Genomic DNA, 13287 nt, shown 5'->3' with positions numbered 1-13287 from the left:
ATTCTGGGAGAAGTCATTAATTTCTCTCCAACTATTGTTATGACCTTCCTATGTACAAAAATTCAAATTAAAACATTCCTAAAAACAGTCCATCCTTGACTAAAATACATCCAGAAAAGAGATTTGCTTCCACTATTGAACTGTTCAATACCACTCATGTGGACCGAAGCCAATGTGATCTCAATTTTTAGTGACTACTACCTCATAAATCTAAAGTCTGATGCAGCAGACCCAAGAAATAGTCATGAGCAGTATTATCTGACTATAAAACCTGTGCGTATACATCAAAAGCCAGAGAAGAGTTCTATCTACTGGAATTAATTGCTTTGCTAACTACTTGGTAACAATAATACTGCATCATAGAATTGCCAATGTAAAACTTCTTGGCTGTAAAAATGACTCTTCTCTTTCTGGAGTATTAGTCTAACTCAGTGGTTCTCAACCTTTTTAATGCCGCGACCCCCAACCGGTCGTAAGTCGTGGACTACCCAACTGGTCGTAAGTCGAGGACTACCCAACCGGTCATAAGTTGAGGACTTTCCCTGCCTGGGAATGCCGTGCATGCGTGGTGCCGCCCCCTGCGCCGGCCAAGGCATAGCTGGCAAGCGGCAGAGACGGCGCAAGCCGACCACCGGCTGGGCCATCAGCTGGCCAAGCCCAAGGGAGGTAAGGCACCCACCAGGCTCACGCGTGCCAGCAACCCTCCCTGCGCCCGCCGGCCTCCCACCTCCCACCCCTGGCCCTCTTTTACTTACATTTTTAGTAGTTGCTCAGCAGGGAGGGGTGGAAACTTCCAGACAGCTCGCCTTCGCTGCAGAAAACTTGCAGCACCGTTTGCAGAATGGGACTTTTGGCGGGCTCAGCAGGGCAGAGACAGCCTGGACAATTCCTATTGGCTTTTGAAAGCCAATAAAATTAGACTCTATTCAAGAGAGTCTTTCAAAAGCCAATAGAATAAAAGGGAGTAGCACAGCTAAGGAAAAGGGGGGAAAATGGAGGACTGCATTGTTTGGCGACCCTTGTGAAATGGTCGTTCGACCCCAAATGGGGTCCTGACCCACAGGTTGAGAACCGCTGGTCTAACTGAAACCTAATAGTTTTTGAGAACCTATAATATTCTATCCACGTGAACACATAGAAAAGCTCCATATTTTGCCTAATATAGTACATAAAAGATCACATAGTATATATCTTATATTTCAAATGGAATATTTTCTAGTAACAGTACCAAAAGTAAACATAAATTTTGAGGGAGAAAAGAAGGCAAAAAGTTACTTACCCTTGGTTGCCAATTTTCATACTGTTTTTGCAAATTTGCACCAATGGTTTCTAGAGCTTTCTGCGGACCCATTGACAGAGGATCTAAGAGACATAAAAGACCCATGAGATTTTGGACAACCATGTATAATATACTGAAATAAGTTCTACATGCAAACAAAATCCATGTAGCACAGGGCTCCCTGACCTATGGTCCGCGGCCCACTGCCGGGCCACCCCCACTTGTGCTAGTGCCCACAGACCCATTTGCACATGCGCGTGGGGCTAACAGCAGCGGCCGTACCTCTGCGTACCTCTGCAAATGGGGCTGCTAGCGCTGTGTGGGTGTGCACAGCCACATTCACATGCAGCTCTGTTCACATGGCCACGCAAGAGCAAATTTCCCAGCTGCTCCCTTTCCCACTGGGCCACCAGCATGAAAAAGTTGGTGACCTCTGATGTAGCATATTCTTTCTCCTATTGTAGCAAAGTGTAAAGGCAGAAAATGTATATTTCTTAGGCAAAAATACTGTTGCCAGGGATCCAAGCATTTTCCCACAGCAATCAAGTCAGTTACAGGGAAATAGCAGAATCTATGGTATGCTATGGCTCTATGGAAAGCTACAAAGAACCAACACTGGATGGAATCAATGGAGGAGCTGGTACCTAGATCTGACGAAAGTTGGGAAGTATGGAAATCAATGAATAAACTGTACACAGGTACAATAAGATCCAGAGACACTCTAAACAAATGGGGCTATCCGGATGCTTCTGCTCTTTGCAATTGTGGTGATATGCAGACAACAACACATATGTATGCCTGCCTTTTGTGCCCCAATCAGTCTACACTTGAGGACCTTGTAGCAGTGCAACAGAACAATTAATGTTGCTAGTTTCTGGGCAAGATCTGTTTAATTTGTATATATTTTAATCTTGTATTTTAAATTTTAAGTCATATAGTATGCCTTATTTTAATTGTAATACTTCTGACATGAATAAACAAACAAACCAGAATCTAAAATCAGAACTGTAATTTTTTTCCTCCTTATACAGTGTAAGTAAAATGGCATTGACAGAAATATGCAAAAACAATTACCTAAGCAAAAGGGGATAAAACATTTTTTAAGTCTAGAGCAGTGGTTCTCAACCTTTTTAATGCCGCGACCCCCAACCGGTCGTAAGTCGAGGACTACTCAACTGGTGCAGCACCGTTTGCAGAATGGACTTTTGGCGGGCTCAGCAGGGCAGAGACAGCCTGGACAATTCCTATTGGTTTTTGAAAGCCAATAGAATTAGACTCTATTCAAGAGAGTCTATTCTATTGGCTTTCAAAAGCCAATAGAATAAAAGGGAGTAGCACAGCTAAGGAAAAGGGGAAAAAACGGCGGACTGCGTTGTTTGGCGACCCCCGTGAAATGGTCGTTCGACCCCAAATGGGGTCCCGACCCACAGGTTGAGAACCACTGGTCTAGAGCAATGAGATAATATTTGGAAGCAACTCAGGCAAATGCCTTGCCAATTCACTGTCATATAAGAAAAGGAAGGAGGGATAGTTTAATCAGACTTGCACGATTCTGTTATTATAGCTATTCTCAATAAAAGTAGCTTTAGCATTCTTATGGAGTTCGTTTCTTTACCTGGTCTACTTAGTAGGGCTGATATTTCTGGAAAAATGCAATAATCCCCAAACTGAGATTAGAAAGAAAGCCATTTCAGTTTTTTTTTCTCTAAATTAATTTCACACAAGGGCAAAAAGTTAATCCTTTGTCTATTAGCCCAGGTCAGTGCCCTGCATATTTTTATTTGATAAACAAATTCAAGCATGAAGGAGACAAAATAAATATTTAACACCGTTTCAAATTTCGCTCTAGTTTGGGTTATAAATTAACAAAAACAGATATTTGGAATATCTTTGGACCATAAGAGAGTTGGTTCATTGGGCCATTTAAAATTTTTGTAGAAGACTAGAATAGAAACAACAAAAATTTAATTTCACATATTTAGTAATATAATTTCAGAACATTGCAATTCTGACAGGCATAATATTAAGGTTTTTTGTGTGAGAATCTATTTCTTAAAAGAACAAAGAGTGGAAGGTAATATTTGTAAATATGTAATACTTTTCTGGCCAAATCCAAATATATTAAAAGATACACAATGCAAAGCAATCTCTTGTTCTACTCTTCTCATATTTCATTGAAACAGAGGTCTCTGGAAAAGTCTATGGTCAGGTAGAATCAAAGCTGCTGCTGCTGCAGTACAATAATGGAATCTAGTATTGGGGTAAATTGTGTTGAAAACAATACGATTTTCAAGAAAAAAAAGCTTCTCGTGAAAAATTATCCATGATTTATAGTTTCTGAGAAAATATTTTAAAACCATAGCAAATAAAACCATAGAATGGGGAAAAAACTGTGCATGGTCTTTCAATGATTGTATTTCTCTAAATTAACGTCTATATTTCTTATTTCTACAAACCACTTCCCTATAGTCCCCAAACACTCCATTTCTTTCAAATCATGCCAAATGTTTTATGACTGGCAAAATCCTAGAGATTTAAACATTGTAATTGTGAATGTATTTATTTCTAACAAAAGTCTCCCTCCAATAGGACTAACATATTACCAGATTTTCAGAAAAACAGAATTACATCACATGAATAATTTACCATACAATTAGCATATCCTTGGACAGCACATAGTCCCAGGTTCAGCTAACAGAAATTTTCAAAACTATACAATTTTCACCAGGAATGCAGCTGGCAAGAGAAGGGTTAATATTCCTTGTCTCCACATTCTCTCTGTCACCAGATTTTGTTGATCCACAGGACATGATCCAACTCAGAGTACACAAAGCACCTCTCATGTGCCCCCACCCCTTGTATTATCATAGAAGTAATGTCACATTTATTTCAATTTTCAAGGCATAGAACGATTCCTCTCCATCCTCTTTCCAGTAAACAATAGAGAAAGCTAATATAGGTTTGATTTACCGTATGTACACCTGGTCAAGTATTTAACAGTCCGCTTTCTTCTGGATATGTCAGCTACCATTTTAGCTCAAACGATAGATATACAGTAATAATAATAGTAATAATAATAATAAAGTTGGAAGGGACCTTGGAGGTCATCTAGTCCAACCCCCTGCTCAGGAAAGAAATCCCATTTCAGACAAATAGCTGTCCAGTCTCTTCTTAAAAACTTCCAGTGTTGGAGCATTCATCACTTCTGTAGGCAGGTTGTTCCACTGGTTAATTGTTCTAACTGTCAAGAAGTTTCTCCTTAGTTCTAGGTTGCTTCTCTCCTTGATTAGTTTCCATCCATTGCTTCTTGTCCTGCCTTCAGGCACCTTGGAGAATAGCTTGACTCCCTGTTCTTTGTGGCAGCCCATGAGATATTGGAACGCTGCTATCATGTCCCCCCTCGTCCTTCTCTTCATTAAACTATACCTAATTCCAGCAGCCGTTCCTTATATGCTTTAGCCTCCAGTCCCCTAATCATCTTTGTTGCTCTTCTCTCTACTGTTTCTAGAGTCTCAACATCTTTTTTACATCGTGGTGACCAAAACTGGATGCAATATTCCAAGTGTGGCCTTACCAAGGCATTGTAAAGTGGTATTAATACTTCACGTGATCTTGATTCTATCCCTCTGTTAATGCAGCCTAGCACTGTGTTGGCCTTTTTGGCAGCTGCAGCACACTGCTGGCTCATATTTAGGTGATTGTCCACTAGGACTTCGAGGTCCCTCTCACAGTTACTACTATTGAGCAAGGTACCCCCTATATTATACCTGTACATTTGTTTTTTCTTGCCTAAATGTAGAACCTTACTTTTTTTACCACTGAATTTCATTTTGTTAGATAGCGCCCAGTGTTCAAGTTTGTCCAGATCCTCCTGTACATTGCTGTGATTATATTCTATATTCATACTTCCTATTTGTGGGAGGAATGATTATGTGGCCAGCTCCTTGTCTCTCTCTGTCTTCTTAGGCTGGCTGAACATAACCCTTTCATTTGTTTTGCTTAGCTTTCCATGAAAGTCATTTGAAGTGAGTGGAAAGATCCCTCATTGCATCTCTTTCTCCTTCAGTGTGTCTTCTCAAGAAACCTCCCAGATCTCCACTTCATCTCTTCTGGTCTCTCTTCATCAACAATTCTTTGAAATGAAAAAGACGAATATACGTGTCCCAGGATAATGTTGCAGGATCCAATCTGGATCAGTCACCAGGATTAGAGGTTTTTCTTCTGAGTTTTTGGAAAGAGCCGAGGTGGCGCAGCAGTTAGAGTGCAGTACTGCAGGCCACTTTAGCTGACTGTGTTCAGCAGGTCAGCGGTTCAAATCTCACCGGCTCAAGGTTGACTCAGCCTTCCATCCTTCTGAGGTAGGTAAAATGAGGACCCAGATTGTTGGGGGCAATGTAAAATATATATACATTGCTTACTGGTGTACACCGCTTAGAGAGTGCTTGCACTTAAAGCGATATATAAGTCTCATAAATAAATAAATAAATAAATCCATCCTAGAGGAACCTCTATCTATAAGAGTGTGTCCTGTTTTGTGTGGCATTTATAGTGCCTGTTGTGAGTTTTCAGATATTGATTGGGGTGTGTTGATGGCTGGCTTTTAAGTCATTGCTTGTTCTGTCCAACACTCACCTTCTAAGAACTTGATAGGCTGATGGTAGATCAGTATTCCTGCTAACTGATTAGGGGCCTGTTTGAAGATGCAATTCTTCAAAACGTACACTGTCAAGCATCCATTGGGTTTGCCAATTATTGCCCTACTTATTAAAAGGCTTTCCTTTAAATCTATAGCTTTGTCTTCTTTCTCATCAACACAGCACCAGAATTCTAAAAAAGCAGCTTCTGTTTCTTCTTGACAGCAATTATAAATACATTTACATTTTACTCTCTTTCTTTAAAGTTACATCATAATTTCCTTCTTCCCATAAACTATCCTTTGTAATCTTAAAACCCATAAATCATAAGTTCATTTTTCTCTTCTTTCAGAAAAAAGTCAATAAGAGGTTTCCAATCACTAATAAATGCAGTTATTGAACTTTCTCTAATCAAACAAGTTAATTTTGCCAGCTCTGCTACTTCTGTTATCTTCACCAACCAATCCTCCAATGTGGATATTTTAAAATCTTTTCACTTTTGTGCATACAGTAGTTTCACAGCAGTATGCATTTATAAAAATAACTTTGCACAGCTCTTTTCTAATTGGCTATCCAATAATCCCAAGAAGAAAAGTTCTGGATTCAGTTGAACTGTAAAATTCTTTGTATTATTATATGTATCTGAATCCCAAAAAGTTTGGCTGATTTTTCAAGCCCACCAGTCTTGATAAAATGACTCTTCATGTTGTCCACATCAAACAAGTAATACTTAGAACTGGTTCACCAACTTCCAGCTGCTCCAGCAACCTCACAATCACGTGACTGCAATTTGAGTGCTTAGCAACCAGCTCATACTTACAATGGTTGCAGCATCCCAAGGCCAAGTGATTGCCATTTGCAATCTTCGCTATTGGCTTCCCACGAGCTAAATCAATGGGGAAGCCAGCCAGATCACAAGTCTGTTCAATTAGTCACATAGACCCCTATTTTCCATGAAACGTTGCCCTCCTTTCCTTGACCTCCCTGCGCTCCTACACACAGCTATCTTCCCTCACCCTCCCTGCGTGTTCACCATGTCATGTCCTCCTTCCCTCGGTTGCTGTACTGCAGCACCCCCTGCTCTAACTTGTGTGTGGCCTGTCCCAGGCCTCCCCAACCCTGAAACACTACTTACCTAGGATTCCTGCCACTTCTGGCTTCATGAATGACCCACAAGTCCTAGAGTTACGAAAGCAACTGGGACTGCCTGGATTGCTGTTGCTAAGAAATTATTCATGTGATATGAATCATATCATTTGGTGATGCAATCCAGGTCCCAATTGCCGTCAGACTATCAATACTACTACAATTCCTGTGAAGGTATTTGTTCTAGTTGCAATTTTTGAACTTATATAACAGTAAAGAATTTTGAACAGTAAAGAATCTTGTTTGTATTTCTGTAAATTAGGCAAGAGGTAGGTTTAGCTGATAACTGTAACATTTCAGTTAGGTTTTTATTTCCACTTTCATGACTGCCCCTTTGCCTAAAGAGGCTTAATCCACCCAAAAGATTTTTGCCTGTTGATCATAGCAATGTATTAACTTCAATGCTATGATCTTTATAACCTTTTTCTTTGAGGAAGACGAAATAGGGTCCTGGTTCATGACTATCAAGGCTGCTTGATAGGAGAATGTTAATATATGCCAATATGATTTGGCAGCCAGTCATTTTAGGTGATGCTGCATGGCGCCTTGAATAAAAAAAAATACTCCCTCCTAACCTTTGTTACTGCAAATCATAGGAAAATCTGCTGCTTCACTTATGCCTTTAAACCTAACAGTAAGTATACAAGAGAAACAGTTTTTAATGGAGTTAAGGATCCTATAAAAGAAGGGGAAATCTGTGTGCTTCATTGATTATTTTGATTGTATCAACCACATCAAGCTGTGAATAGTGCTGAGAAAAATGGGAATCCCAGAATATCTCATTGTCCTCATGACAATATACATGTCAGGAGAGCCACAATACAAACAGATCATGGTGAAATAGATTTGTTCTATGTTGGCAAAGGAGTGACTAAATGTTATATACTCTTCCATTATTTACTCAATCTGTATGTTGAATATATTATTAAGTGAAGCTGGATTCAAAGAAGATGAGGATAGTTTTAAAAATGGAGGAAGAAATATCAATAACCTGCACTATGCTGATGGCACTACTTTGATAGCTGAAAATGCAAAGGATCTACAAGAGCTAGTAATGGAATTAAAACAGAATAACAAAAAAATGACTAAATTTAAATATAATTAGCTAGTGCTTGGTACAGCAGCCATGAAGGCCTTAGAAAAGGTATTCAAATGTCATGATGTGTTTATACCTACAAAGATCAGAATTGTGCAAGCCATGGTATCCCTGTGACACTCCAGAGAATTAAAAACTGGACTTCGGAGAAGCAGGATCAGAAGAGTATTGATGCTTTTGAATTTTGGTATTGGAGAAGACTCATGAGAATACAAAGAGAGATGATACCACCTCTCTCCTGCTTACAACACAGTCCATTCAGCAGTTCCAAGAAGTTTCCACATCCATTTGTGCTATTAGATGACCCACCTCCAAGTGGCCTCCACAACTCTCAGAAAGAGTGCTAATGACCAGATGACTGCAAAGAATACAAATCCTTCCATCCTCCACCATTCAGTCACAACTGAAGAAGCTTCTTGGATGAAAAGCAAAAGTTTTCAAGGAAAAACAAAGCCCAGTTGCCTTTTGAAAAAGCACCCTTGCAACAACCATGACCTATGACTGAGAATCTCCATAGATATGGATTGACTCAGTTACAGAGACAATGAATACAATGAGTACACCGTTGGAAGATCTGAAAGAGTAGGTTACGGACACATTGTCATGGGAAAAAAAATCTATCTATCTGGTCACTAAGAATCAATAATGACTTGATGGCACATAATCAAACAATCCAATAATCAAAAATAGGATTGACCTCAGCACTCAAAGTCAACATGAACACACTTAACATAAATACAAAGGTAAGAAAGCTAACATTTATTTACATATTCAAAATAGTATGCTACATCATGAAGAATGAGCTCCCATATTTATCTCTACTGTCCTCAGCATGCTTTTATTTTCTTTGAGAATAGAGTTCAAGACATTTCTCCAATACAGTACTGTACTTCTGGCAAAGTGAAGGTTTAAAAACTGTACCCTTTCCAAATTATCCCCTGAAGCACCATGAGAAGTTTGTAAAAATGCATGCAAAGAGAGATTAATGAGATATAGTGCAAGTTCAGCCAAAAAATAATAATCATGTTCTTGTGTATTCTGAAATGTCAAGGGAAAATGTGTGTTTTTAATGGAACCTATCTAACACCATGGACAAAAAAAGAATATATTTAGTATTGATTGGAGAAGCTATAGTAGTACAGTAGCTCTAGGTAAAAGGAACAAAAAAAATGGAGCAGACATCTTTCCCTATTCAGTGTTAAAATACTATTAACAATTTTCAACATCACAAATATCTGCTAATAGCCTAGTGCTTCCTCCTCCTATTCAGTTCATGCAAATAAGACTACCAAAGAAATTCTATTCAGTTCTAACCAACAGAGATAGTCAAAAGAAATCACAGAAGCAGCAATCCATCATAAGGCCATGGAAAGTCACACAATCTGAAAATGGCTTAAACAACAGCTCTATATCACAGAGCTGGATTACTTTGAATCTTCCCTGTTCTGTTCTCTTCAGGTTATCATTAAAAATTGAGATCAAGGTGATTGTCCTACAGGCAGAGAACACAAAAGAATGGAAGTCGAATGATAAAAAAGTGATTTCCTTTGTACTTCCAGCTATTAAATCTTTGCATTTTTTAAGAGTTTCCTGTAGTATAGTTCAACGGCACCCAATTTTTTGGGCACCAGGGACTGATTCTGTGGAGAAAGTTTTTTCTGCGGACCAGAGGAGGCATGGTTTCATGTTCTGCTTGCATCCAGTGGATGGGGCTTTGCTTGTTTGTGCGGACCAGTTGCTGGCTTGCTGCATCCTGGTGCCAGTCCACGGACTGGGGGTTGGTGACCCCTGGTATAGTTGACATCAGATCAAACTGTTGAGAGTGTTGGGTATGTGAGGTTTATGTCTTGTCTCGTCTCATCTCATCTCATCTCATCTTACCTTACATTACAATACATTACAATACAATACAATACATCCAATATTTTTCTTTTTGTTTTCACATTCTGTAATACTATATATGCTACCGTTTGTTAATTGATTAATATGACAATGGAAGCCAAATATTTGGTAAAATAGACAGACAGATTGTCTCACACACAAACCTTAACAGACACAAAATTGTTGTTAAACAACAATGCTGTGAGAGCTTCAGATTCCAAAGGCAATACAATTCTGAGAAAAGAATGTGTCTGATATAAGGAGTTGGTAATAGGTATTATAAGCACCCATATGCATTCCATAGCGTATTTTCTCCTTTAATCTAAAGTACTGCACAGATCTAACAGATAAAGATACATATGCATATAGAGAGAGGAAATGTTAATTAGAATAATTTACTGATGTTTAGAGGAAGGATGCAGTTTCTATTTATAGGAAATTGGCAGTTCACACATACATAGAATACTTTTTTAAAATACATTGTATGGACTGATCACTAGTAAATACACAGCATAATTGAATCTATTACTATATTTAAATTAAAATAATTTGGCATAGAAATATCAGAAAAAGTGGTATGTTAATAAATATGCGTTTTCTGACTAATTGCTTTATTTCTGCTAGCCTAAACATAGCAATATATTCTGTTAAGAGTTCAAAAGTTGCAAATACAATAATATATATATATATTTGGAGAGATGTGACTCTTCCCACAATGATATAATTTTAAAATAGTGGATATAAATATACCGTAAATGCCGGCGTATAAGGCGACTTCCGCGAGCGCTGAAATCGGCGCCAAAGACGGGGGTCGTCTTATACGCCAAGTCGTCTTATACGCCGGAAATACTGGTAGTTTCCGGTGTATAAGACGACATTCTAGGAATGCGGCCTGGCTATAAAGACGGGGGTCGTCTTATACGCCGGGTCGCCTTGTACGCCGGCATTTACGGTACTTTAACATGTACAATAATCGTGCAATTGTTCTTTTTAAAAAGGTTGTGATTGTGATGGAACTTTTAATTGACAATGGAAACCTAATTAAAATATCCTCCAAAGTATAGTAAAATGGCTAATTGTGAATAGATGCTTATCACTAATATGTTTCCATATTTTACTGTAAAGTTCAGTATTTATTTTACTGTGGTAAAGGAAAAATGCATTACATTTATTCTAGTTCTCCTTGCATAAAAAAGATTTTTTTTTTTTACCCATGACTATTATATACCTGACAGATAAGGTTCCTAGGCAGGATGGAGATTTGCTGTCACGTCTGTGTCTATGATTATATGTCTGAATGACTTTTGACACACTGTGGAATTATAATTCTATTTAAAGGAAAAGAGCCAAGACTACCATTGCTTTACAGTTAGCCCATCTCCAAAAACTCTAGAAAATGTTTCTGCATTGCTTGCTTTAAGTCTGATACACAGCTTCCATTATATGCTGTATAAAAAGAAAGATTTATATTGAATGACATTGGTTTTATTCAGTATTCAACACATTTCTAGTAACATTAAACAACTTTTTTCCTCAGGGTGCTGGAGGGCATACATCCTCTTAATGACATTTTGTATCCTATTATTGTGACATTTAACTTGTGGTCATAAAGCAACCCAAAATAAAAGATGGGAGGTTTTTTTCTTAAAAAAAGTAAAGGAAATATTATAGTAACACCGGCTATTGCCTGGAGGGAAATCAGGACACATACTACTGCTCTGCAGCCTGTGCAGAGGAACAGAACTGTATATTGCATCTATTCATTAGGACATAACTATATATTTTAATTTTAATTCCAGAAAGCACAGATTTAAGGAAAAGCCAGTCAAACAGAGAGCAAGAACACAGTGAAGGAATCCATTGGTAGGGAGTAGATACTGCAAAGAGAAGCCACTACTTCTCTAAGTCCTATCAAGCCGGGACATTCAAAATGGCAGTCAAAAAATGACTTTTTTATCTTTTTTGCTGAGAATTTATATTTTATTTATTTCCCTTTCACATGGCTTTAACGGGAGAAAAAAATAATTCTGCCAGCTCTAATCCATGCCTGCCTTGTTTCTGCACATATAACACATGCAAGCACGTGTACATATATAGTACCTGCAAAAAAGGGAGGGTTCCAACACCCATATACCTTTGTTACAAAAATCCCCTGCCTTTCTTTCTCTTTTTATTTTACATGATGAAAATCCTGGAGCATGGAATAAAGTAACATCATACCTTACTGCTTGCTCCTCCTGCCACGGGTTTTGGACTGCAGGTGTGATGGACAAACTATTGTCTCTTCCAGTTTTCACAGCAAAATGACTACAGAAGGAATCTTGACATTTTTCTAGCATTCTTTTATTTGGCTAGCCAACAGTAGCCAGCTGTTGCAAAACATGTTCAAATCCTCTTGGACAATGAAAAATTGTGCAGAGCAACTTTATTGAGCTGGTTATCTGCTACCTACATGGCACACTGAGCAAACAAGTACAGATTGAGAAATATTGCAATACAAAGCTCTAGGAAGAGGGGATCAGCATGCTAAGTCAACGGAAAAGTCCAGAATCATTGCAACTTCATCTTAGAGTACTGATTTCCACAAACTTAAAATGAAGGTTATTAAAATACTCCAACCTCCATTGTTAATTTTAAAAAATGTGTTTGTGGGATTTAGAGTGAGCTCTTAAAAGCAAGGAGAAATGTATAGTTACTGCCACAAAGTTAAACAAACATGCATAAAATTATAAGCCATTGTTAACATCTCTGCAGTAAATCCAAATTTACTTTTTAAATTCTTTAAATCCAAAGTCCACTTAGCAACTGCATTAAACTTGATGTTGCACTAACTTTATGGACACACACACACACGCGCGCGTGTGTGTGTGTGTGTTTGTGTGTATTGATATATATATAGTATATATCAATAAAATATATATAGGGGAAGATGATAGTCCTACAAATAATAAATGAGAGGGGGGGAGAGATAGGGGGCAGAGACAGCTTGACAGCCGTCCCCCAGGCGCTCGCACGCGCGCTAGAAAAGTAATGGAGGATCTGGGCATAACCACCGGGTCCACCAACAGGCTGCTGGATATGAATCAACTTAGCATGTTGCAGATTAATACAACTAATGGGCCAATTACGTGCTCGAGAAGCCGGGCGCAGAGACAAGTAGCTATATAGGCAAGCTTCCTAATCACCTAGCATTCCAACCCTGATGACATTGGCAGTCGGGCTGATGAAAGCTTGGTAACTCTTTTACTTAC

At 38.6% G+C, this 13287-nt stretch overlaps 1 protein-coding gene across 3 annotated transcripts in view; it reads right to left on the bottom strand.

The window, feature by feature from the left end:
• The window catches only part of RPTOR (regulatory associated protein of MTOR complex 1), a 425821-nt gene that overhangs the window by 366014 nt on the left and 46520 nt on the right, over nucleotides 1-13287 (bottom strand). For all 3 annotated transcript variants that reach the window (XM_039346112.1, XM_039346121.1, XM_039346131.1), the window contains one exon: nucleotides 1280-1362. In XM_039346112.1, coding sequence (XP_039202046.1) covers nucleotides 1280-1362 — 83 coding nt within the window. The remainder of the gene's footprint in view (nucleotides 1-1279; nucleotides 1363-13287) is intronic.

Source organism: Crotalus tigris, unplaced genomic scaffold (assembly GCF_016545835.1).
Source record: "Crotalus tigris isolate CLP2741 ecotype Arizona unplaced genomic scaffold, ASM1654583v1 scf7180000017551.9496454, whole genome shotgun sequence".
NCBI lineage: Eukaryota > Metazoa > Chordata > Lepidosauria > Squamata > Viperidae > Crotalus > Crotalus tigris.
Note: the sequence above shows the minus strand (reverse complement) of the source record. Positions and strands in the feature narration are given on the sequence as shown.